A 24,169-nucleotide genomic window follows, 5' to 3' on the forward strand; every position below is an offset into this window, starting at 1 on the left:
ACAAAAATGTCTTTACCACATTGGCCAAGTTTCTCCTAACATCTTTGGGTACCAATTCGAGAACCGGAGGAAGAACAAAGCTTATGTTCATTTCTAGCTGACCTCTGAGCCTTGTATTCATTCCTCTTCGGTCTGGGTACAATGCTCCTTTCACTCCCAAGCTGAAATCAGATGGCTCCATGCCTCCATCACTCGGTAAAGCCCTTTAAGTTCTCATCTCGTCTGAAATGAAAGCAATGTAAAATATTATTAAAAGAAGATCATTTCTAACTTTTACATTTAACATTTTACCAAAAAAAAATATAACTTTTACCCTTTATGAAACACTAATAATTACAACTGCCATTACTATTAAACATTCATTAATGGCAAAATGATATTTTGGTTTCTGAATTCTGAGCCTCAACTATACAGTCTATACTTAACCTCAAGAAAAATCGGCCTTATTGGTTTATTTTAACCTAATTAATCTGTCGATATGATTTCTTTCAATTAACACAAGCATAAAGATTTACATGCATTTCTATTTTTTCAAATGAAACACATATACTGCAAATCCTTTATTAACAACATACAAACAACACAAAATCATTAAAATAATTACTTCAAGGACTTGCATTTGTCAAAGTTTTGCAACATAGCACACGGTTAAGCTGCTTTACAACAATTTCATCACATACATAAATAATAACGGGTTTATTTTAATTGAATTTTAATTCCAAAACTTACAAAAATAACTTTAAATAATCATTACAAAACCTATAAATTAAAATGTATAACATAAATTCAATGCAGTTACCTTATTTGAAAAGTTAAATAATGTATTTAATTTTATGTACTATTAAAAAATACATGAAAAGTTTAATCAAACTTTAAATAGATATTATCATATTTTCTAGGTTTTTATTGGGTCAACCAGTGTCAATTCATGGATTAGTGGCAGAGCTTTAGGTTTTATCATATTTTTAATTAATGAGTTTTTCATTAAATCAAACCAGATTATATAGTATATACAGTTGCCGGGTTACCGTTTTGACCGTCGATTCAGATCGGGTATAAAAAAATAACTATATCTTAATTTTGTCTGTATACCAGATATGTACTCCTATAAAAAGATTTATATAATATGTAAAAGATAATGATTACCAGATATGTACCCCCTCAACATTTGGTTTCAGTTCGGGTTAAATATATTTTTCACGTTTATATGTTTTATTTGTCTTATTAATACCTAATAAACCTAGTAATCCAATTTTTTCTTTTTAAAAAATTAGTATTACCTTGTATTCTAGTAGTCCAAATGTGTTACAACACAAGCATACAATAGTCTAGAAACCCAGTAGTCCAAATCAAAGCAGATGATATTGAAGTTCAGAGACAATGATATTATTATTAATCTCAGTGGAAGCAAAACTAAAGCATCTCATTTCTTTCGTAGAACAGAGAGTCACTTTGCCACATTTAGAGCTCGTTCCACCTTGGGACCATATACACCTAGTAACAAACAACAAGCCTTCCCAAGTTTGAATTAGAAAGGGCAAAAGGATAGAGTGTATACAAAACCTGCTATCATGACTGACCATAAACCTTAAAAAGTATGTTCTCCTAAATAAAGCCAGCTCTTTGATTATTGGTATTGAGGAAATTGCTGTTCGGACAAGAAGACTTCGTCCATAAACTGGATTCAAGGACGTGGAAAGCATGAGAACAATATCAAGTTGATATTTGATCTCATTCTCCTGAAAAAGCACAAAATCAAGTTGTTAGTTTGTTTTATCCGGTTGTTCTCAGCACAATACTTTTTCTTTTGTTTTAGTTTACCTATTAAACAATTATTATATATATTTTTGGTAAAATATTATAGCTTAAATATATTGCCTATGTTGCAACCAAAGGAAGACAACAAACATAACTTAACACATCAGATGGTGCATCACACGTTATATTAGATACATGGTTGAAAATGCCAATTCATTCAGTTATGATAACATGATATTCAAAAAAAAAAAAAAAATGATAACATGATATTCTGAACCAAAATAAGTGCATGACATTTCCTGTCGTAGTATAGATCATATTTATTTATCCATGACTGTGCTGGCTAAAGAAAGAAGCTAGCAAAGTCATGATTTTCTTTTCTTTCTCTAGTTCAGTTTGAATTAGTAAAGTGCTAATCATGTTTGGATCAAAGTTTATGGCGGTCCTCTGCGTTTTATTCTGTATTCCCATCTCTATCTAGCTCCATAGAAGAATTTTCTATGTGTTATGGGAGTAATATCGTGTTTGCTTCATCCATCAGTCCTAAGTGGGGTGGAACTAAGGTCTCCGAGTAGGAACTTATCGGAGATAACGACACGCTTCTCATCGCTAGAAGAAAAAGATTGGACAAGAGAGAAAAAGACGATCGAAGAGGAGCTCTAACAGTTGGTGTCGGAGAAGGAAGCCATGAAGTTTCTCATTAGAAGGTGAAACTTTCAACAACGACGAAAAAAAGAAATAGAGAGGCGATCTCAGAAGGTTCCGGTGATGGAAGTTTCACGGCGATCAAATACGCTGCTTTGCATGAAGGGCACGTGTCATTACGCATGTTTTGTTGTCGGAGAAGGAAGCCATGCATGAAGTTTCTTATGAGAAGGTGAAACTTTCAACGACGAGAAGAAGAAACAGAACGGCGATCTCAGAAGGTTCCGGCGATGGAAGCTTCACGGTGGCCGATTATACGCTGCTTTGCATGAAGGGCACATGTCATTACGCGTGTTTTGCTGAAGCCCTAGCCGACAGCACGCGGATGAATACAAGTCACTTACACCGTTTATTCTAGTTGGGTTTTAATTGTATTTTTCTTTTCGTTCGTTTATGGGTCTTATGTAACCGAAACCAACTTATAGCCCATTTGGGCTTATCAATGAACGTTAGTCGACAAAAAAAAAAGGATGGAAGTTTGATTCTTGTTAATCCCATTTGGTATTCAGCAACGTGTCAATTGTGGAGTTGGCTGTATTGGTGACGTGTCCAAGAGAATGGTTGGCGTTGGCGATACGCTTGAAACTCTTGCCGTTTCAAAGATAGAAGGAACACGTGTTAGGCTCACCACAAAATATAGAATTCTTTATATTTCCTGAAAAGGAAAGGACTACCAAAAGAAAGGATTAGCTTTAGAAGTATCAATTTCATAGCAAATGAAGCAACTCATCATCATTAGTAGCCAAAAATCCCCTATATATTAATTGAGGAACATTTGAAAAGATGTAACCTCAATTTTGTATTAATTAAAAGAGGTTCCAATGCATAGGTAGCACTCAATTAGGTAGTCAATTACATTCAATTAAAAAATAAATAGGTCCACATTCGATTTTTATATGTTGTTAGATACATAAGTTGGTCAAACTATATGATATAATGATATGATATGATATTTTCTTTCCTTAAATAAAACCTACAGAATTACCATAAATGACTAATATATATATATGACAATTAATGATTTTAATAATAAAGATTTGATAACAATTTATATCTCCTCCATCATTTTTTGTTTAATTTTATATTATTAAAATAAATTAAACAATCAAATTAGCTATAAAAATAAAATTTAGATTTTTTCGTATATGTTATATTTTGAATTTTTAAAAACGACAATAAATGACTAAAACTATTAAAATTATTATGTTAAAAATTAATGATCAATGGTTTAACATTTTTATTATAAGAAGATACACATGATTTTAAAACCATATGAGTAAAAAAATATCATTCAATAATAAAATAAATATATATATAGATTAAACACTATATACCATAAGATTACATAAATATTTTAATATCAAAACTTTCAATGAATTTTCAAGAACATTTATAAATTATAAACTTATTAAAGATTTCAGATTGAAAATTTTATTATCGATGATTTAAATATTTTGTTATAAAACGATATGAATGATCATAGAACCGTATGATTATAAATTCTTATTTAATAAATAACTATACAAAATATACTATTCTTAGAAAAATAGGTTGGTCCATCTTAACTTATATTACACTTTTTATTAAACTAACTATCGAATTGATAAATAACGTACCAAAAAATGTTTTGCACTTTCCTTAAATAAAAGATACGAAATTACCTAATATGATTAACGTATATGTGAAAATTAATTATTATGAATAATAAATATTTGATAACAATTTTTGTATCTTAGTTCTTTTTTTTTAATTTTATATTATTAAAAGATATTTAAAAATCACATTAAATATATAATAAAAGCATTTATATTTTTTCTTATATGTTATATTTTGAATTTTTCAAAACGTCTATAAATTATTAGAAATTTGAAGATTCCCACTCTGAAAATTTTGTGATCAATAGATTATTTTCTTGTCATAATAAGTTACAAATGATCATAAAATTGTATTAATATGAACTTTTATTTAATATTATAAGAAGATACACATGATTTTAAAACCATATGAGTAAAAAATATCATTTAATAATAAAACATATATATATATAGATTATACTATATACCATAAGATTACATAAATATTTTAATATTAAAACTTTCAATGAATTTTCAAAAACATTTATAAATTATAAACTTATTAAAGATTTCACATTGAAAATTTTGTTATCGATGATTTAAATATTCAGTTATAAAATGATAAAAATGATCATAGAACTGTATGATTATAAATTCTCATTTAATAAATGACTATATAAAATATACTATTCTTAAAAAAATAGGTTGATCCATCTTAACTTACATTATATTTTTTATTAAACTAACTATCGAATTGATAAATAATCTACCAAATATGTTTTTGCACTTTCCTTAATTAGAAGCTACGAAATTACCTAATATGATTAACGTATATATGAAAATTAATTATTATAAATAATAAATAATTGATAACAATTTTTGTATCTTAGTTCTTTTTTTTAATTTTATATTATTGAAAGATATTAAAAAATTACATTAAATATATAATAAAAACATGAGAAATTGGCGAGAATGACCCTAATTGCAACTGTATTGTGTCATATAACCTTAGTGTAGACATATACTTTTAGTAGACGGTTTTGCCCCTCCCAGATACGCCGAGCTACACACCATAGGCCTGTGTCGCGGTCAGCAAAATGTCTGAGCACTCCATTCAACTCATCGGACAAAGGAAGGGGTCACGACTGTTCAATTTCTGGAGAGGAAAAAGCATGAGACTACTCTGTTTTTTTTTGAACATCGAACAGTTGCATTTATTCCCACATCCCCAACTACTCATTCGCCTCATATATACCTAATTTTGTTCACTTTTCATTCTCAGCATACTCAATTAAACCCTAAAATACCCAATCCACCCAATTCTTCCCCCATATCGTTGCGATGGAAGATCTGTTGCTTCCTCCTAGAATGTTCGCCGCCGGCGAAGAACCACTTGGTGAGCGCGTCAACACGTATCACAAGATAAAGAGGACCGAGTTACTAATCAAGGCTCTTGAACCGGAAGAGTTAGTGTTTCTGAGAAATTCTACGTTTGGCAAGATTCTGGCGATAGAGGAGAACCCTCCGTTTTCGGGTGCATTTGGCCAATACGTCGTTGTCAGACTTCTGAAAGTAAACAAAAAATACGAGGTTTGGTTCATCTTCTCCGGAAACCCAGTCAGAATGTCACTCCGGGAGTTCGCTATCGTCACCGGATTAAACTGTCGGAAAATTCCAGAACCAACAAAGAAGAGAAAAAATCCTCTGAAAGAGAAGCTTTACTGGAACGAACTCCTTGGCTCGTTAAAGTTCTGCACTGTTGACACAGCCATCGACATGCTCAAGAATAAGGTTGTGAAGAGCAAAGAGGCGCGCATCAAGTTTGCTTGCCTTGCAATTACGTCGTCGATTCTATTCCCGTCCTCTCACACACCCCGCATCAGCCCTGAGCACGTCGAACTGATTCGAGATTTAGACGACTTCCTCGCATTCCCGTGGGGCAGAGCCGCATACCACACGCTTGCTACCTCTCTTATTTCAAAAGATGAAATAGCATTATCGCAGGCGTCTGTTGCGATCCGCGGTTACGTTGATGCTATTCAACTAGTTTTTCTTGCCGCCATCCCTCAGTTGAAGGAAGAAATCACACAGTCTGAGCGCACTGTTATTGTGGATTCCGAAAGCGAGAGCGACAACCCGGACGAGGAGTCAGCGTTAGAGGTTGACAACGCGGTGCCGCTAGCAGAACCTTCAGAGGCGACCAAGTATTGTCTTATCCCCGGGCATGCTAAGAGCATAGACATCGAGTGTCAGGTAACCAAAAATCCACTACCTTAGATTTGTGGGTTGGGAACTATGTCTTTAACTTGGTAAAGGTTGTGTTACTGTTATAAAATCGATAGTTACTACTAACGTAACACTAGTCACACGACGTAAGGCTTGGTAGCTCTCCCCTGTTATACTTGAGCGTTAAGATCATTTGTTTCTGTAAATCGTGTTGTTAGAGATTTACCAATTGTTGTAACGCAAGTTGTGTGTTTGCTTTAACGTACCCGTTTTGGGAAATTAAAAGACTTTGGTGATGAAGATAGATTGGCATATGTATTTGTGGGCAGTTAACTTATAACGGTGTCGCTTACATGTTTGTTTACGAGATGGACTTAAATTGCTAGATATATTGCTAGATATATTGTTAACCGGTAACGTTTGAGTTTGCTGGTTACCTATAACATTATAGTCCACTGATTAGTTAACGGGTTAAACCAATTTAACACGCATCTGCTTCATGGTTGTTCAGGTCACTGTTAAGTCTATCATAGATGAGCCGTACGAAGAATGGTCTGCTGGTTTAGATTTCTCGTGGGTCGATGAGTCCGAAGATCTCGCTGTAGATAACCTAGTTCGACTGATTGGTGAGGGTTATTCATTTCGTAAGGAAATGTTCAAAGGTGGTCTTAACGCAAGTGATCTGTCGCGTCTGCGGGGAGTGAAGAAACTCAAGGAGAAAGAACCGACGGAAAAAAACGACAAGGATCACGCCGCGGAGGCGACAGATGTGGAGGGTGCTGACTCTCAAACCCACATTTTAATAGCTAATTTGGTTGCGTCTCAGCTACTTGACAAGTCCAGATCTCCCGCCTCTGAGTTACGTGATGAAATCAGCTCACTGGAGAAGCGTATTTATCAAGCACTGGACGCCAAGATAGGGAAAATTGCCTCTTCAACTATTCATTCACAGCAGTTCGCTAGCCTTCAGACCACAATCGCTGTATTCCTACAGGACATTGATAAGAAGATTGGCGATGCTCTTGTTGGTCAAATGAAGATCATGCAAGCTTCGATACTGAACAGTGTAAATGAACTCATTAACCAGACCATTACAAGCCGCCGTGTTTCTGTGGAGCATACAGTTCCCGCTCTGTCTCCTGAGTTGCTTACACAGCAAGCCTCCACTGCCCCCCCTGTCAACGAAAAACCTCCAGCCGCGCCCGAGACTCGCACCCCATACGAAGATGCTGATATTCGCATCAGCGAGGTGCTGCGTGATCTGAACATAGGACCCGACCATTCTCTCCCTGCAAACACAGTTGATAATCTCGATGCTGAGCTGGTAAGATATTTCATGGCTAGCTACTTCAGACCTTTGTTAACCTGGATTCCCAAACTTATTTATTTCTACTTTTTATTTGACATGACCCTGTTAGGACACCGCCAACGGAGCGTCGTTGCAAACCTCAAATGCGGCTGAGTCTCAGCTCCCGGCCGACCACAGAGTTTTGCAAGTACAGGATTTAGTTTCAGCCAACGACACCCCTGAACAGGTAATTGTATGAGTTAGCAACTACAACCATACTTTGCTGCTAACAACTTCACGTTCTAATAACCATCTACTGTTTATACACGCTACTAATTTCCAAACACAGGGAGTTTCATCTTTCGTTGCTGAGAATCCTGTCTCAGAAGATCCTGAAGATAAGGAGGTAATTTTCTGTCTGTAATGGTCTCATTTAAGTATACATGTACATATCTAGGACCGACCTTCACATCTTGCTAATGTTTAATGTAATCCACAAACACTCAGATGCATATACCTTTTTATCTACACGATATGCCGTCTTTCTCACTCGGGCTCTCGCAGGAAGATGTCCCCGGTGCGGATGAGACGCCCAACCCGATTAACTACGTTTCACCACCCAAGGCACATGAAGAAGAGGCACCGGAGCTGAGGAAGAGCAAAAGGTCTAGGATAATCCCTGCTGGACTTCAGGACTACAAATGTGATCCAAAGGTCAATGCAGGGCATTGCCTTCTCCCTGATATTGACCACCGTTTTACGCTAATGGAGCAGAAGGTTATGAAGGAATCGTAAGTAACTCCCAACTATTTCGTTAGGCGCTAACAAAAGGTCTAGTTCATAATTCATTCTTTTTTTAACCCGTTAACTATTATGTTACAGGTCCATTATTCTGCCTAACGGATACTCTATGTCATCGGCTGAGTTCTTAGACATTGCCTACCGCAACACCATATTACCGACGGGGGTAAGCAACACTACTAAGATGTTGTGCTTTTTTTCACGCTCATGCTTAAATGCTTTCTTTCATCTCAGGTCGTTGACGCCCTTATCGGATTTGTATCTCGTGGCCCCGCGGTTGGTCCCAATGTTGTCATATACGACACGACCCTACCAGTTGCTCTGATGAACCACCACAATCGGTTTGTCAAGACCGCCGTCAAAGACCGTCCGAAGCTTAAGTTCGCTGACGTCCCGCTGGAGAAACACTTGGAGAAGTCGCTGGAGAGGTTATATTTCCCATTTAACATGGACAAACAACACTGGGTTGGAGTTTGTATCGATACCAAAGCGTCCACTCTCCATGTCCTTGATTGCAACACCTCGTTCCGCAGCGACAACTCCCTGAAAAAAGAGCTAAACCCTATTGCTACCCTTCTCCCATACTTTCTTAAACAGTTTGGATTTTCAGGAACCAATGCCGGTTTCAAGGCCTTTACCGTGTCCAGATGCAAGGGAATACCGCAAGTAACTACTCAAACTGAGTCAGGTGTCATGACGGTACTTTTGATCCAAGCTCACGCTGGGGATGGAATTGGTGCTTGCAAGGCAATCACTCAGCGTCTGCTTCCTGACGCAGCCAAACAATTGGCGGTCAAATTCTTCGATGCCATCTCGATCTAACCGTTGCGTTTCCCTTTTCCTTCTTACATTAGGCCTATGTGCCCGTCTTATGATGTTGTTTTAAAACTTTTCTTTTCGCACACTACCTACTTTATGCGAAGTTTGGAATTTAACGCCCGAAGTTAACATACAATTTCTATTGGGAACCGGTAATACCGTGTTCACACAGATAACACAAAATGTTACACTTTCTAAATACAAAGAAATACACATCGTTAACGGACAATGAATATAGTTAACGACCAAACAGTTTTGATCATTGATAACACCCAAACTAAATGACATATTGACTTAGGCTATGGTTTAATATAGCTGTTCTACAGTTCTTAGACTACACAAGAATAATTTTTTACATTGATAACATCCAATGAATATTGTTAGCAACCATGCAATTTTTTACATTGTTAACACCCAAAGTAAATGACATATTGACTTACGCTATGGTATAATATAGCTGTTATACAGTACATAGACTACATAAGAATAATTAACTTCGGTGATTCAGACATGACATGGTTATAGAGCAAATATTTTTAAAATTGCTAACACCCATTACCTTTAAGGACGTGGAATCAGGTATCTTACCATTTCCGTCCACGTCTCACTACTTAGCATTCTCACATATCATTCATTTCGTTTGCTTATTTCATTATCATGTTTACAGATAACAGCAAATGTAACGCGTAATATCATTTATACATAAAATAACACTATAGTTAACGGACAAGTTCTAGAAGTTAGCGTCCACCATACATTTTACCCCGGTCACACCAATTACCTTAAAGTATGTTGAAGCATTTTTCCAGCCGTTTTATATCTTAACTCGTCTACAAACATGACCACTTTTTCTTTAGTCGACATAAGTAGTTTACTACCATGACAAGTAACACGCGAGTTAACAGACAAATTCTCGAACTTAGCGATTAACAAAACAAAAACATAGATTTTATAACATAAAATGGGGGAGTCTTTATTCATACTCAACATTCCGCATACACATGCGTCAATGTGAGAAGCTTAGGGGAACTTAGTTTTAGTACATGATAACAAAAAAAGGTCGCCCCAGATCTGACCATTACAAAAGCATCACAACCACTCCACTCACCCCTACATACTTAGTCTTCATCTCGATCTTCAGATAGGCATCTTACAAGTGACCTTGTTATGGTCAGTTCCTCCACATCTGCTGCAGGTGCGGCGGCGCTTTAAAGCACCACCCATCTGCATTTTTTAAGGTTATTACATGTTAACAGTTTATTTAGTCCGTATTATACAGCGTAACAAGTTAAGTATGAAAAAAAGGAACAAAGATACTTACCTTGAATTCCCCACGCGATGGAATTCTTGCCTTTCTCGGTCTACCAGGTGGGCGGCGAGTTGCTGGAGGGAGAAGGTGTCCATCCTCTCCGTCCACACCAAACTTGTACACCTCAATGTTTGCTTCTTCCGCCGGGTTAATGCTTCCACTGTACGCTAATCCCCAGTACTTGTTGCTGTAATACACAGCCACCTTACTATCCACTGACTCCCGTGCAAATATGGCTGCAGCCACTGCATGCGCACAAGGGATGCCCAGCGTTTCGAACTGCTTGCAAGAACAAGTTGTCTTATCAAGATCCACACGATGAAACATCCCATTCCCATTAACAACTTCGTACTCATTAGTTATGATGTGTTTCACGGCATATCCTGTGGAGTCAGTGAAGTGGCTCATCACGATACCAGTAACTTTCGGAGTGAGCGCCCCTACATTGCGGGCTGCTGCTTCACGTCTTGAAGAGAACCATCCCATCATCATTGACCTAATATATTCCAGGAGCGGGACAATGGGGTATTCTCTAGCCTCAGACAGAGCTGCGTTCAGAGACTCAGCGAGGTTACTTGTCATTATGTTGTACCGTGCCCCCTCAAAATGCGATCTAGCCCAGTGCTCAAGTCCAATGCGGGTCAGATAATCGGCACAAGCGCCGTCAACCACCCTGAGCTCGTTGAAGTGCAAGTAGAAATCCTCTAGTTTGTAAGCTCTTGCTGCTCTCCCCAGAAGGTACCCCAAATGCTTCTTCTTGAAGATAGTCTGAACGTTCCTCTGGAGATGTAGCAGACAAGCACAATGCTTAGCCATCGGATACACCTGTTAAATGAAATGGTTCCAATTAGCTACTAAGTCTATACTTAACTGTTAATTAGACGTGTAGAGTGTTTGGCTTATACTACTACCAAATTAAATAACCGCTAACTGACCCAATCTAGTTTACACTTTATAAAAACACAAATAGGTTGAAAGTATGTGCTTACTCTGCGGATTCCAGAGTATATTGCGGTGTGTCTGTCAGAGACAAATACTAAGTCAGCAGTATCAGGTACGACAGCAAGGAGCTTGGTGAAGAACCATGCCCATGATTGGTCATTCTCGCTGTCTACTATGCCAAACGCGATGGGAAATATCTGATAGTTCCCATCTTGTGCACTAGCTGTTAGCAAACACCCTGCAAACTTCCCCTTCAAGTGCGTTCCATCGATTATGACAACTCTCCTCATGAAATCAAATCCTTTTTGGCTTGCTCCAAACGACAGGAAGAGATACTTGAAACGCCTGCCACTGCCTGGTCCTTTGTTTGTCTCCAATGCGACCAGAGTTCCAGGATTCGCAATGGCCAACTGTTGGAGGTAGGAAGGTAAAGTATTGTATGCTGCCTCAGCATTTCCACGCCCATTCTCTATAGCAATCTCTCGGGACTTCCACGCTGTCCAGTAGGATATCGGTACACTGTGATCCGTCCTCATCATCTCTCTCAACGCTCCTGGCCTTGGGCCACTCCCGGTACCAACGTACTTGCTCCTCATCATTCCCCCAACAATTGATGCTGTTGCATGTCTCCTAAACTCACCCCGCTCGCTAACAGTGCAACGGTGGTTACTCTCCAATGTCTTGATTTCAAACCGCGGACACCCCATGATTTTAGTTGCGTACACCCGCCATGGACAGTTAACTCCACTGCACTCCAGAACCATTTTGCCGGGCTCCGACTTCCTCACGAAGTATCTATACTTGTTTGCCAATGCATGTAAGGACATGTGAACCTTGAAATCATCTCGGTCGACAAATACTTGCCCCACAAATAGCTGACTATTGCTCCCAATTTTCTCTTCCCCTAAAATTAGCAATTCATATAATTTTAGTCCTTACAATTTTATCTACCGACTAACTTTTCAATTAATCGGTACAAATAAACTTAACCATTACGAGAAAATAAACCAATCTTCTTGCTCACCAGCATAACCAACATCCTCCTCAACTTCCACCTCATCCTCCTCACTGTTTACGTTGCCGGAACCAGAACCCCTCTGGAGCCCGAAGACCTTTTCACCAGTAATGTCTGGACCCGTCATTAACCCCTTGCCTTTTCCATATGAGTCTACGCGCCACCCATCAACCTCGCTCGTTGTAGCTACGAATATAATTACCAGTCAAACACATCATGTATCCGCTAACAACAATTATATCAGTTACCATTAAATTTACAACTAAACACTCTACATACCTAGCGCCAAGGTCAGGTTCGCTCCAGCTTGAGGTTCTGTCCCTATTTCCTCCAGCCGTATCATCCCTTCAGCATTGGGTGTGAACATATCCATTTCATCAAACGAATCGGTCTGAGATGAGTTCTCATCCATCACCATTAAGGGCTGAAATATCTCATCCCTTGTCACCCGCACGGCGTTCCTACGGATTTCCACCATCTGCTCACTGCTGCAGATGGTCATCATCTTTTCCTCGCTAACTTGCAGGTAACCACCAGTACGGAATCCTTTAACACGTTAAAGGTAATGTTAGCATATACATAAACATCTTATCAACAAAGTCTTTTCATATACAACAATGCTAACCTCTCCACGGTATTGGCTTCGGTGGAACAACATCTGTCCCGTCTTCTGTCACCCCGAACTCCTCCCTCCTCATGGTGTGGTAGCGGCCAACTTCCACGTTTCCATAGGCCACACACAAAGTCAAGTTAACGTAGTCCATCCTGACCGCCATGAAGAGCTCCACATCTTTGTCTTCTAGTATGTCAACAGGCGGTATGGTGTAGTCGCCAGGAACTTTCATCCACTCAGGGAAGTCATACGTCAATGAAACTGGTTCTGAAGGGAGCACTTGGTATTTACTCCTCAGCATAGCCACCAAATCGGCGTAAGTCTCATTCTCTCTCAACACAATATCGTACTTCACTTGTGTGTGATCCATGTCGAACCTCCAGGTCCCGTGGGAAAGTCTGTGCCATTCACCAACAACGACTCTCACCAGTTGCCCCATTGCTTGTTTCCTGAAAAAAAAAATAGAACACTTCATGTTATTCTATACTTTGTATCAGTGAACAGCACACATATTAATCATCAAAGATTTGTTTACTGAACACAAAGACACAAGACAAAGACAAAACTCTATATAGATGAACATATGACAATAATATACATACCTCTCTACTAAGAGATAACGAACACTGTCAAACGAGTTCCTAACCTCTAAACTCTCAATCACAGTTTTCGTTTTCACTTTGCCTCTCACACCAATCTCTCAACCCTCTGCTAAGTATATATATTATATTCTATGAACCCTAGTACCCAACCCTCAACCCAATACGCAACCACCGTTCCACTTACCGAAGCAATTGTCATCATAACAATTAAGGAGCTCCTTATTACCCAGCAGATCCTCGCCTCCGGCGCCTCCTTGTGTCAGTCACGCTCTTCTGTACACGACTCAACCAAATCTCAGTTTCTCTGCTTTCTGACACAGATGCGCGCTTCTCGGCGTACCCACGAGGTAGAAAGGAAGGGCATTTTCGTCTCACCCTCGCCAAATTGTCATGGCTTTTGGGCTTATACAAACACAGGGGCAGACATCCAATTTGGGCCTCATATGGGTATATATCGCCCATTAACCCTAAAAACATTTATATTTTTTCTTATATGTTATATTTTGAATTTTTTAAAACGTCTATATATTATTAGAAATTTGAATATTTCCACTCTGAAAATTTTGTGATCAATAGATTTTTTTTTTTGTTATAATAAGTTACAAATGATCATAAAATATAATGCATATGAATTTTTATTTAATAAATATTCAAACTAAATAATATATATATATATATATATATAAATACTAATGATTTAAAGCAACAAGATTGGCTGATCAATTTAGTCGTCCAGTTGAAATCTTTCAAAAGTATGTGAAAGACTAAAGTCAAAGTAAATATGGATTTAGAATAGTAGTTACATTTTACTAACCGAAATACCGAAAAAAATCGAACCAAACCGAAACCAACCCGATATCCGGATTGAACACCCCTAATCCAAATGAAGCCAAACTATTGTTTCATTCTCCAAAATATAATAAAAATAATAACTTAATTCCGCGCAAGGCGCGAATCTTATCCTAGTATCTCAATAAAAGTCCAACTGTTAATTACTTTTTTTACTTAGTGGCAATTTTATCTAGGTCAAATGATTTTACAAGAGTGTTTTTCATTGATTTTATATACCATTACGTTATTTTTAGTTTCAAATTAATACTTCAGTACAAAGTATTGCTAGAAGTGTTCTAGCGCAAGACGTTTTCAGTCTTATTTAGAATTTTATTTTTGAAAAAATAAAAGAACACTCTTATTTAGCATTAGAATGTTCGGTTATTCCAATGTTCTAAAATACATCCAACGCTGCTGTTCAAGCGCGCCATCTATACGTTGTGCGGAAGCATGCTATACTGAATTTCATAGTCCTGTTTATTTAGACGGCATAATCTATTTTGGAAATTTTGATTTGTATTAAACATGAGTACGGTAGGAACCAAAATTCGATTTTAGTTAATGGAAAAAAGTATAGCTTTTATACTTTTTGTGATGATTCAGTTTTCTGCGAAACAAACGACAAATGATAAATTATGAATGAAAAACAAAGTACAACAATACAAAGGAAGGGGTGTGTAAGTATACATTTTATATCCAATATGGATCAAAATTGAAGATTCATTTCATAAATAAATTTAATTGAAAAATACAAAGAATCAACGTATATATATATATATATTATATAAGGATTTATATTATTATTTTTGTCAAATATAAGGATTTATATAGAAATACCATAAATCAAAATAAGGATAATATTTTCTAGAGAATAATAAAGTGCACATGTTGTAGAAGTGACAAATGAGTATGGCAACCTCGTATGCACAAACGCGTGATTTGATCATAATAAAATAAGCAAATAATTCACATATGATATGATATGGTTAAGGTTGTTCAAAATGTCTTCACATCCTAACAGATTTTCATCATCACAACCTCATATCATCATTATCATTATTCATCTTCACAAGGGAAACGTTATTCTTCCAAGTTTTTTCCACGGAAATTCTAATTAGATATTAATATTATAATTTATTATAACGGTAGACAAATTATAACGGTAGACACTGGAATAGGACAAAATAAACAGGTCCTTTACTATTAAAAATCAGCTTTCCAAGGTTCATGCATGCAGCATGCATACTATTTTCATGAGATGGATAGCATTTGTTAAACAAATAAAACAAATTCTATCTTTTTTTTGCCAACTGGAAATTTATTAAACAAGGATCCAAATTTACAAGAGGCCCAACAAACAGAGCAGACAGTCCAACTACAAACTAAATACATTAAGGTCCAAAGAAAGACCACAAGGTCAACACAAGGTCAGCCCACACCAGGGAGAGGAAACGAAGCAACCTGACCAGCAGCGACCACGTGTACACCAACTTTGTGGAAACAGACACGCGTCAAAGAAAAAAACCGTCGTTTCCAATCCACCGCCGACCAAAGATTCAAGCCGGAGCTCTGAGGAACCACCGGAGACAAACTCATCGGGGGTGAGAGCATCAAACGCAGCTAAAATCTGAGTCGGTTGAGCATACCGCCGAGACAACCACTTCTGATAATCAGAAAATCGCTTGATTCAATCGAAGCCACCACGATCTAAACGCATCTAGAGCTAACCAATCCAAACATGCATAACCATCCATCTTTATAGATCGATATAGGCACGAAGATGAAACGACCCTAGAGCAGGAGAGAGGTTGAAAGCGGAAGATTCCGGTGAAAAAAAAAAAAAAAAAAAAAAAAAAAAAAACAAATTCTATCTAACCATGGGAATTTTTTTCTTATAGTTATCCTAAATACCAACACCAATAATAGTGACCCGTACCGTAAGCGTAAATGTCAAAGGTCATTCTTCAACCATTCAGACCAAGTTTTTATATGTAAAATATTGATAAATGTATCATGTATGCTTAAGCTTGTATATTAATACCAAATTTATTATTCTAAACTCTATAATACGTCATGTTTCTAAACCAGTAATCATAGTAATACTGATATCTTTTCGAACAACTATAATAATTAGTTAAAGAATGGGGTTAAAGAATGGACAATTTACATCATGATTTAATGTGATAAGAATGTGAGAAGATTGTACTTATCACATGAACCAAAAAGGGACAGGGAGCCACAGGTGAAGTGTTCCTGGTCAAATTAAAACTTGGAAATATTAAAGTTCTTGAAATAGAAAGGTTTATTTTTAATGAAAAGATTCTTGAAAATTACACATCTCAAGTTGCCTAACAATCTACGCATCTTCTTATTTTTCTATCCTACTAAGAACTAGTTATAGTATGTGTGGAGAGTCTGGAGACCCATGTTCTGATTTATAATATGATCTGATTGTTGTACGAGATTTAAATCTGAAACCCCATAAATATATATATACATACATAACAAACCATTTAGATAGAATATAGTGTTTTTTTCTTTATAGTAGGTAAAAATCTTGAATTCGTTTTAGCCAAAAAAAAATCTTGAATTCGTATTTTTATTTTCTTTATCGTAGGTAGAATCTTGAATTTCAATACGACCAATTGTTTGAAAGAAGAACTTCATTTTTTTTGGGCAAAAAAGAAGAACTTGATAAACAAAAGAATTGACTAATTATTGGTCAATATTACCAATAAGAATATTTTTTTTCTTCTTATTTCTCTAATGGAAATTTAGTATATAGAGGGGAGCTTCGTTGCTCAAACCCTTTCCTCTTCTTTCTTTAAACCTCAGCTTTCTTCTCTTTCTTTCTCTTCGAAAACCCTTTTCTTCATATCCAAAAAGAAAAATCTAACAAAAGAGATAATAGCTTGGATTGTTTCTGAGAACAATTAAGATAAAATGGATTATGATGCATCAAGAATAGTTGAAATGGTAGAAGATGAAGAACACATTGATCTACCACCTGGATTCAGATTTCACCCTACTGATGAAGAACTCATATCTCACTACCTTAAACCAAAGGTCTTCAACACTTTATTCTCTGCCACTGCCATTGGTGAAGTTGATCTCAACAAGATTGAGCCTTGGGACTTACCAAGTAAGTTTCTCAACCTTTCCATATTCTTTTTTTTTTATTTTTACAATTAGAGAATTCTAAATATGAATATAACTTAGGACCTCATATCCTTCATAAAAATCTGCACAAACACAACAAATGGTTTAAGACCATTATTATTGTTCTGTAATTATAAGCTCCCAAATTTTATTGGTATGGCTTTTGGTGGAATAGGGAAGGCTAAGATGGGGGAGAAAGAATGGTATTTCTTTTGTGTACGAGACCGGAAATATCCAACCGGTTTAAGGACAAACCGGGCAACTGAAGCCGGTTATTGGAAAGCCACAGGCAAAGACAAAGAGATTTTCAAGGGAAACTCACTTGTGGGTATGAAGAAAACTCTGGTTTTCTACAAAGGAAGAGCTCCTAAAGGGATTAAAACCAATTGGGTAATGCATGAATATCGATTAGAAGGCATATCTTCATTCCAAAATCTTCCCCAAACAGCTAAGGTAATAGAGTTTATGTTTTGCTTTCTTTTTTTTTTGGTGGACTTGAGTTTGATCTTTTGTGTGTTTGTTTTTTTGTGTGTGAATGTAGAACGAATGGGTTGTTTGTCGTGTTTTCCAGAAACGTGCTGATGGTACAAAGGTTGATATGTCCGATTTAATGTTTCTTGATTCAAATTTTAACCGAACTGAACCGACAAGATTACCTTCATTGATTGATTGTTCTCAAAGAGATTCCTTCCGTGGTTCGTCGACTCACGTGACCTGCTTCTCCGACCAAGAAACCGAAGACAAAAGACTCTTTTATCACGAGTCCAAAGACGGTTCTGGTACTCTGTTTTACTCCGATCCTTTGTTTCTTCAACACAATTATTCGCTAATGAAGACGTTTCTTAACGATCAAGAAACCTTATTTCCCGGTCCTGACTCCACCGGTTTAGGCGCCGGTACGGGAGAATTGGATTGCTTTTGGAATCCTTGAGGTTTAATTTCTGCTGTAGACTAGAAAGTCAATTTCTTTTGCAATGTGCAATTAATATTTTAATATACTTGATAGACTTGATAATATACTTGATAGACTTGTTAATTGGATTGCTTTTGGAAGCCATGTACAATACTAGACCTAACTCAATGCACATAAAAAAAATTATTAATGATTTTTAACATTATTATCTTGAAACTAGAGTAGTTAGCAACAAAATTGTTTACTGTTTTGTACCCAAAAAAAAATTGTTTACTGTTCTTCGCAATGACGAAAGACATGTGTTAGGCCACCAACCAAAGAGTTAATACTACGACTTATGAGTATTAAATAAAATTTGAACTTAACATGTTTAGGTGAACATCTTGTTTTCATACTACCTAAATTTTATGTTTTCCCAATTTCTAAGTTGGATATTTTTCGTTTAGCGAAACCATAACCGGCATTTTCAAAAAATAAAAAAAATATAAAACCATAACCGGCTGCCCCAAAACAATCCTGAGATCGGTAACCTGTTTCTGAAATAAAATGCTTATGTCAACGGAAATAAATAGAATGGACCTCTATCTTTCGTGGCCGTATTGTCTTTTTATTTGGGCCATCGTGTTATTGGTACGGGTTTGGAGTTGGGTTCAATATATTTAAACGTGTATTGTATAGTAGTTTGATCATTCATCGGAAGGTTTAGATCTGTAGTTTCTGATCTTAATTTAAACGACAGCTTGGGAATAATGGCTCTCAAAAGCGCTCTATCATCGGAGACACGATGCTGCGATGACCTCCTACTCAACCGACCAAATACCCTTGTAGACGTTCTTCATCGAGCTTCTAGATATATAGAGATGTAGGAGTAAAATAAGGCTTTCACCGGAAAATATTTCTCAACATTAGACTTGCCGGACAGAGGTCAATGTAACAAACACAAACCAAGGAGGCACATCAATCCATGGGAACCAACAAGTCATGCAACCGTGACATATATTCCAATATAAATCAGGATTGGAATTTCTATAAAATGTTGGACATTCAATTGTAAGGTGTCGTAGTTTTCATATTCACATCCTAACCAAGTATAAAGAAGAGAACCTATTCCATAGCAATAATATGCCCACAAAGAATCTCAGTATCTATAAACCAACGAAATGAGATCGGAAAGCAACAAGTTCAGAAGTATCTCATGTAACCCAAACAAGAATCAAGATGAGATTTGTTTCATGCAATTTAACTAACTTTCTCAACCTTTAATCAACCTAAGATCAATGAACTCAGTGACTGATGAAGTTCATGCATAAAGAACAATTCAGGTAAAGAACTCTACTATAAATTCTCTTATATATCAATCCTAAACATTTAATCTCTTTAATTCCATTGAAAACCTTCAACCTAACAGTGGATCTACTCAGACGTAGAAACAAAAACACAAATCATCATGGAAAACATAATCGGATTAAAAAGAATCTTATGGGGTTCAAAGAATAATCACTCGTCTCCCCTCACTCAAAAACTTAATAATCTGCTGCAAAAATAAAGCTTTTTTTTCTAATTTTCTTCCTAATATGTATTTATAGACCAGAGACAATTTTGGTAAAAAAAGCCAAACCAAAACAAGAAAAAATGTAATTTCAAGTCAGCATGCGCGGGTCCCATCAATCGATCCGAGTTTTGGATCGATCAATCCATTTTCGTCCTTATGATTCTTTGGTCGTCAGCTCGACCTATCAATTGATGCATAAGTCCAATTGATCGACCACATTGTTTGGAGTGGTCCAATCGATCGATTCCAAGTTACCATGCACTCTAATCGATCAACCAGTTGTGTGCCGATTCCAATCGATTGATGCAAGCTTGTTGGTCGATGGCTTTGCTTCTTCATGGGATCAGGGGATCGGTCGATCCGTCGATCCGTCTTTGCCATGGAATGTGATCGATCGATCCCCGGCTACCATGCACTCCTACTGCTTCAAATCATCACGGAAATCCCTTAAAATCCCTGCAAAATATCAACAAAGTCTCCCAAAGCATTCAAGGACCTATAATACATGAAAACATAGATAGAAAACTCCAAAAGCCTAGAAAACTACTAAAAATCATTTAATAAGTATTAAAAACTAGGATATATCACATCTCAATAGAACGGTATTGTAGAGAAAAAGAACCACACAATGATGAATATGGTGAGGTCTATGCTTTCAACAAGAAAGGTATCCAAGAGTTTTTGGCCAGAGGCAGTGATCTAGACATTCTATTTCCTCAATAGATGTCTGGTGAATGATGTGTAGAATGTTACAAAACAAAAGGCATGGAACAAGGTTAAGCCAAATGTAGAGGATTTTTTTGTATGGGAAGATGTCCATATTCTAGATGTAAACTATAGTAAGCTTAATTACAAAATTATATTGTGTTTCTTATTTTCTTTCTCAGAAAAACCAAGGGGTTACCGACGAATGTACAACCCAATCCCTAAGAAGCTTATTACAAGCATAGATGTGTCGATGTGGTGTTTGAGGAAACAAAAGGCTGGAACTGTGAAGGAGAACAAAATCACCATTCTGATGTTGAGTTGACATGTAATGATGAAGACAAGACTTGGGAAGAAAGAGATGATGAGGACAATGATGTGGGAGATTCAGGTGATGAATTTAACATTGAAACTCAAGCTGAATAGCAAGTATACATTGTAGAAAGAACTCAGAACGAGCTACACCTCAAAATCAAGGAGGGAAGAAGAACAATCGGACCTCCATGCTATTTGAATGACTATGCCACAAGAAGTGAAATCACAAGAGAAGAGGATGAAGTCAGCATGGTGGATTTTAACTCTTGTGATTCTGCAACATGTGAAGAAGCATAAAGAAGTTCAAAATGGAGGGAAGCTATGAATGAACAAATAAATTCCATTGTCAAGAATCAATCATTGGAACGTTAAACCTTATCAAGTGAAGAGAAATACATAGGAATAAAGTGAATTTACAAAACTAATCTCAATGAGCTTGGATAAGTAACCAAACACGGAGCTCGATTGGTAGCTAAAGGCTACACTCAGGATCATCGCATTGATTATGCAAGGATATATGCACTGGTTGCTCGGATGGATACAATCAGATTGATTCTAGCTACTATATAACAAAATTAATGCTTGCAACATCTACCAGATACATGTAAAGTCAGCCTTTCTTCTTGGAGTTCTCTTGGAAGATGTATACATACAATAACCAAAGGGATTCATGATTAGAGGGAGTGAAGACAAAATCTTTCAACTTCACAAGGCTTTATATGGGTTAAAGCGGACTTAAAGCAAACTTCATGTTGTATAGCTTAGATAATTTTGTTGGATTTTGAATAAGTAACCTGAATCTTGTGGTGAAACTAGTTACTAGCTACATATCTTTTAGGAGTCTTTGTAGGAAGTTTCAGTTATTGTAATGGTTATATAAGCCGTCATTCTATGATGAACAAAGATGTACATTAATAGTCACTAACAACAGAGATCCTTTCAGTTACCACTATCGATATAATAAATACAAGGTATTTCTTGTAAGAAAATAACAACAAAAACATTAGTTCAGTTGCAAATTTACTTAAACATTACATGTTCTTACTGAAAGGAACATGGTATATTTGTAAGTAAACTTATCTCACTCCGTAGATATCTGTGAACTTTTCTTGAACTTTATGCTACATTGGTATCATAAAAAAATGCTACATTGGTATCATAAATATAATAGACTATCGGATAATATACCTTTTATTCTATCAACCAATCCAAAGACGGTGCATTTTAAAATGAAAATCATCCTGAAGTAAAAAAAAATCATTCTCAAGGGTACGCCAGTTTTCATGATTAAAATTTAACTTCTACAAGAGGAATATTCTATGATCAAATTCAATGTAAATGATTAACATAATCAATTTACAGAAACAAACAAAAGAAACAAACAAACCCAACATGTTCTGCAGTCGTCAACGCGCGGAGCCAGCTTAGAAACGCGCTTTTCAGTTTTGAATTGTTAAAACGTCAACATTTATACAAACAGTGTAGCCGATTACATTGACTTCCACGTTATTCTTCGACTTCTCTTAATATCTTTATAAGTTGCTCACGTTCTGGTATCACTTCACATGCATCTAAGCAAACTCAAACACACACTTGAGAACTTTTCTAAACATGTCAAATAGTATGTTTAGAATAAAACTCTTGAATTGTATTGATGATCTAGGTGAGTTTATATACTCACCAAAGAGGGAAAAAGTCTAAAGCTAAACATGAATAGGAGAATCTAACATAATCTTTATCTAAACGTAAAATAGAAACCTTATCCTAAGATATAGAGGAGTTATCTCCAATACCCTCCCTCAAGTTGGAGCATGAATGTTGTTAATGCCTAACTTGAGAAGAAATGAATCAAATTCTTTGCGCCCGAGAGCTTTGGTTAGGATATCTGCAAGCTGATCAAGTGTTGAAACATGAGTTGTTCTGATCACTCCTTTAGTAATCTCATCACGGACGAATTGACAGATGATCCCCATGTGCTTCGTTCGTTCATGTAGAACAGGATTGGCGCTGATATGTAGCGCTGATTTGTTGTCACAGCAGATAAGCATCGGTTCCTTGTGTTCAATGCCCAATTCAGCAAGGAGCTCTTTGATCCAGATCAGTTCCTGAGTCATTGCTTTTAGTGCTCGAAACTCAGCTTCAGTGGAAGATAAAGAAACACAATCTTGTTTACTTGTCTTCCAAGCCACAGGAGACGACCCAAACTGTACTATCAGGCCAGTGAGAGAACGACTGGTTACGGGACATCCACCCCAATCTGAGTCACACCAACCAGTTAGAGAGAAAATAGCCGTCACACGAAATAAAACCCCCTGTCCGATAGTTCCTTTTAGGTACCGAACAACCTTCAAAGCTGCAAGCCAATGTTCCTCTCTAGGCTTTTGCATGAACTGAGTAAGAATATGTATTGAATAGGCAAGGTCCGGTCGAGTAGCCAAGAGATAAATGAGTCTTCCTGTCAGACGACGGAATCTTTCTGGATCATCAAGAAGAGGACTTTCAGATCGAGCTAGTTTGTGATTTTGATCCATTGGTGATCCAGCCGGTTTGCTACCGAGAAGACCACACTCCGTAATGATGTCAATCGTGTATTTTCTTTGGCAGAGATAGATTCCTTGTGGTCCTCGAGCTACTTCAAGACCAAGAAAGTATTTGAGAGCCCCCAAATCTTTCATAAAGAAGCATGTAGATAAATATGTCTTAAATGATTGTATTGCGTCTGATGAATCTCCAGAGATTATTAAATCATCCACGTAGACAAGAATACGAAGCATGATATTGTTGCGTGAATAAACGAATAGTGAATGATCCGAATGAGTCTGAGAGAACCCATACTTTACGAGTGCTGCAACTAGTTTAGCGAACCAACATCTAGGTGCTTGTTTTAACCCGTAGAGCGACTTCCTTAGACGACACACTCTATTATCGCCTGGAGATGCAAACCCAAGAGGAACCTTGATATATACTTCATCGTGAAGATCACCATGAAGAAAAGCATTATGTACATCCATTTGATGTATCTCATGATTTTTCTTTGCTGCA

At 36.8% G+C, this 24,169-nt stretch overlaps 3 protein-coding genes across 3 annotated transcripts; 2 read left to right on the top strand and 1 right to left on the bottom strand.

The window, feature by feature from the left end:
- The first annotated feature begins 5,378 nt into the window (after nucleotides 1-5,378).
- LOC106362555 lies at nucleotides 5,379-9,174 on the top strand. The gene is made up of 7 exons (XM_048735539.1): nucleotides 5,379-6,290; nucleotides 6,775-7,587; nucleotides 7,682-7,798; nucleotides 7,901-7,957; nucleotides 8,059-8,342; nucleotides 8,434-8,518; nucleotides 8,587-9,174. The coding sequence occupies exons 1-7, from the start codon at nucleotides 5,379-5,381 to the stop codon at nucleotides 9,172-9,174; spliced, it is 2,856 nt and encodes a 951-aa protein (XP_048591496.1).
- Nucleotides 9,175-10,308: 1,134 nt separating this feature from the next.
- LOC125576150 lies at nucleotides 10,309-13,489 on the bottom strand. Its single transcript, XM_048735540.1, has 6 exons — nucleotides 13,063-13,489; nucleotides 12,717-12,983; nucleotides 12,447-12,623; nucleotides 11,470-12,326; nucleotides 10,493-11,305; nucleotides 10,309-10,395 (listed from the first exon to the last, which is right to left on the bottom strand). The coding sequence occupies exons 1-6, from the start codon at nucleotides 13,487-13,489 to the stop codon at nucleotides 10,309-10,311; spliced, it is 2,628 nt and encodes an 875-aa protein (XP_048591497.1).
- A 3,512-nt stretch (nucleotides 13,490-17,001) lies between these two features.
- Nucleotides 17,002-18,760, top strand: LOC106352671 (NAC domain-containing protein 92). Its single transcript, XM_013792301.3, has 3 exons — nucleotides 17,002-17,625; nucleotides 17,818-18,095; nucleotides 18,184-18,760. Exons 1-3 carry the CDS (start codon nucleotides 17,427-17,429, stop codon nucleotides 18,571-18,573), a joined length of 867 nt encoding a protein of 288 aa, XP_013647755.2. The 5' UTR covers nucleotides 17,002-17,426; the 3' UTR covers nucleotides 18,574-18,760.
- The last annotated feature ends 5,409 nt before the right edge of the window (nucleotides 18,761-24,169 follow it).

Source organism: Brassica napus, chromosome A7 (genome assembly GCF_020379485.1).
Source record: "Brassica napus cultivar Da-Ae chromosome A7, Da-Ae, whole genome shotgun sequence".
NCBI classification, from domain to species: Eukaryota; Viridiplantae; Streptophyta; class Magnoliopsida; order Brassicales; family Brassicaceae; genus Brassica; species Brassica napus.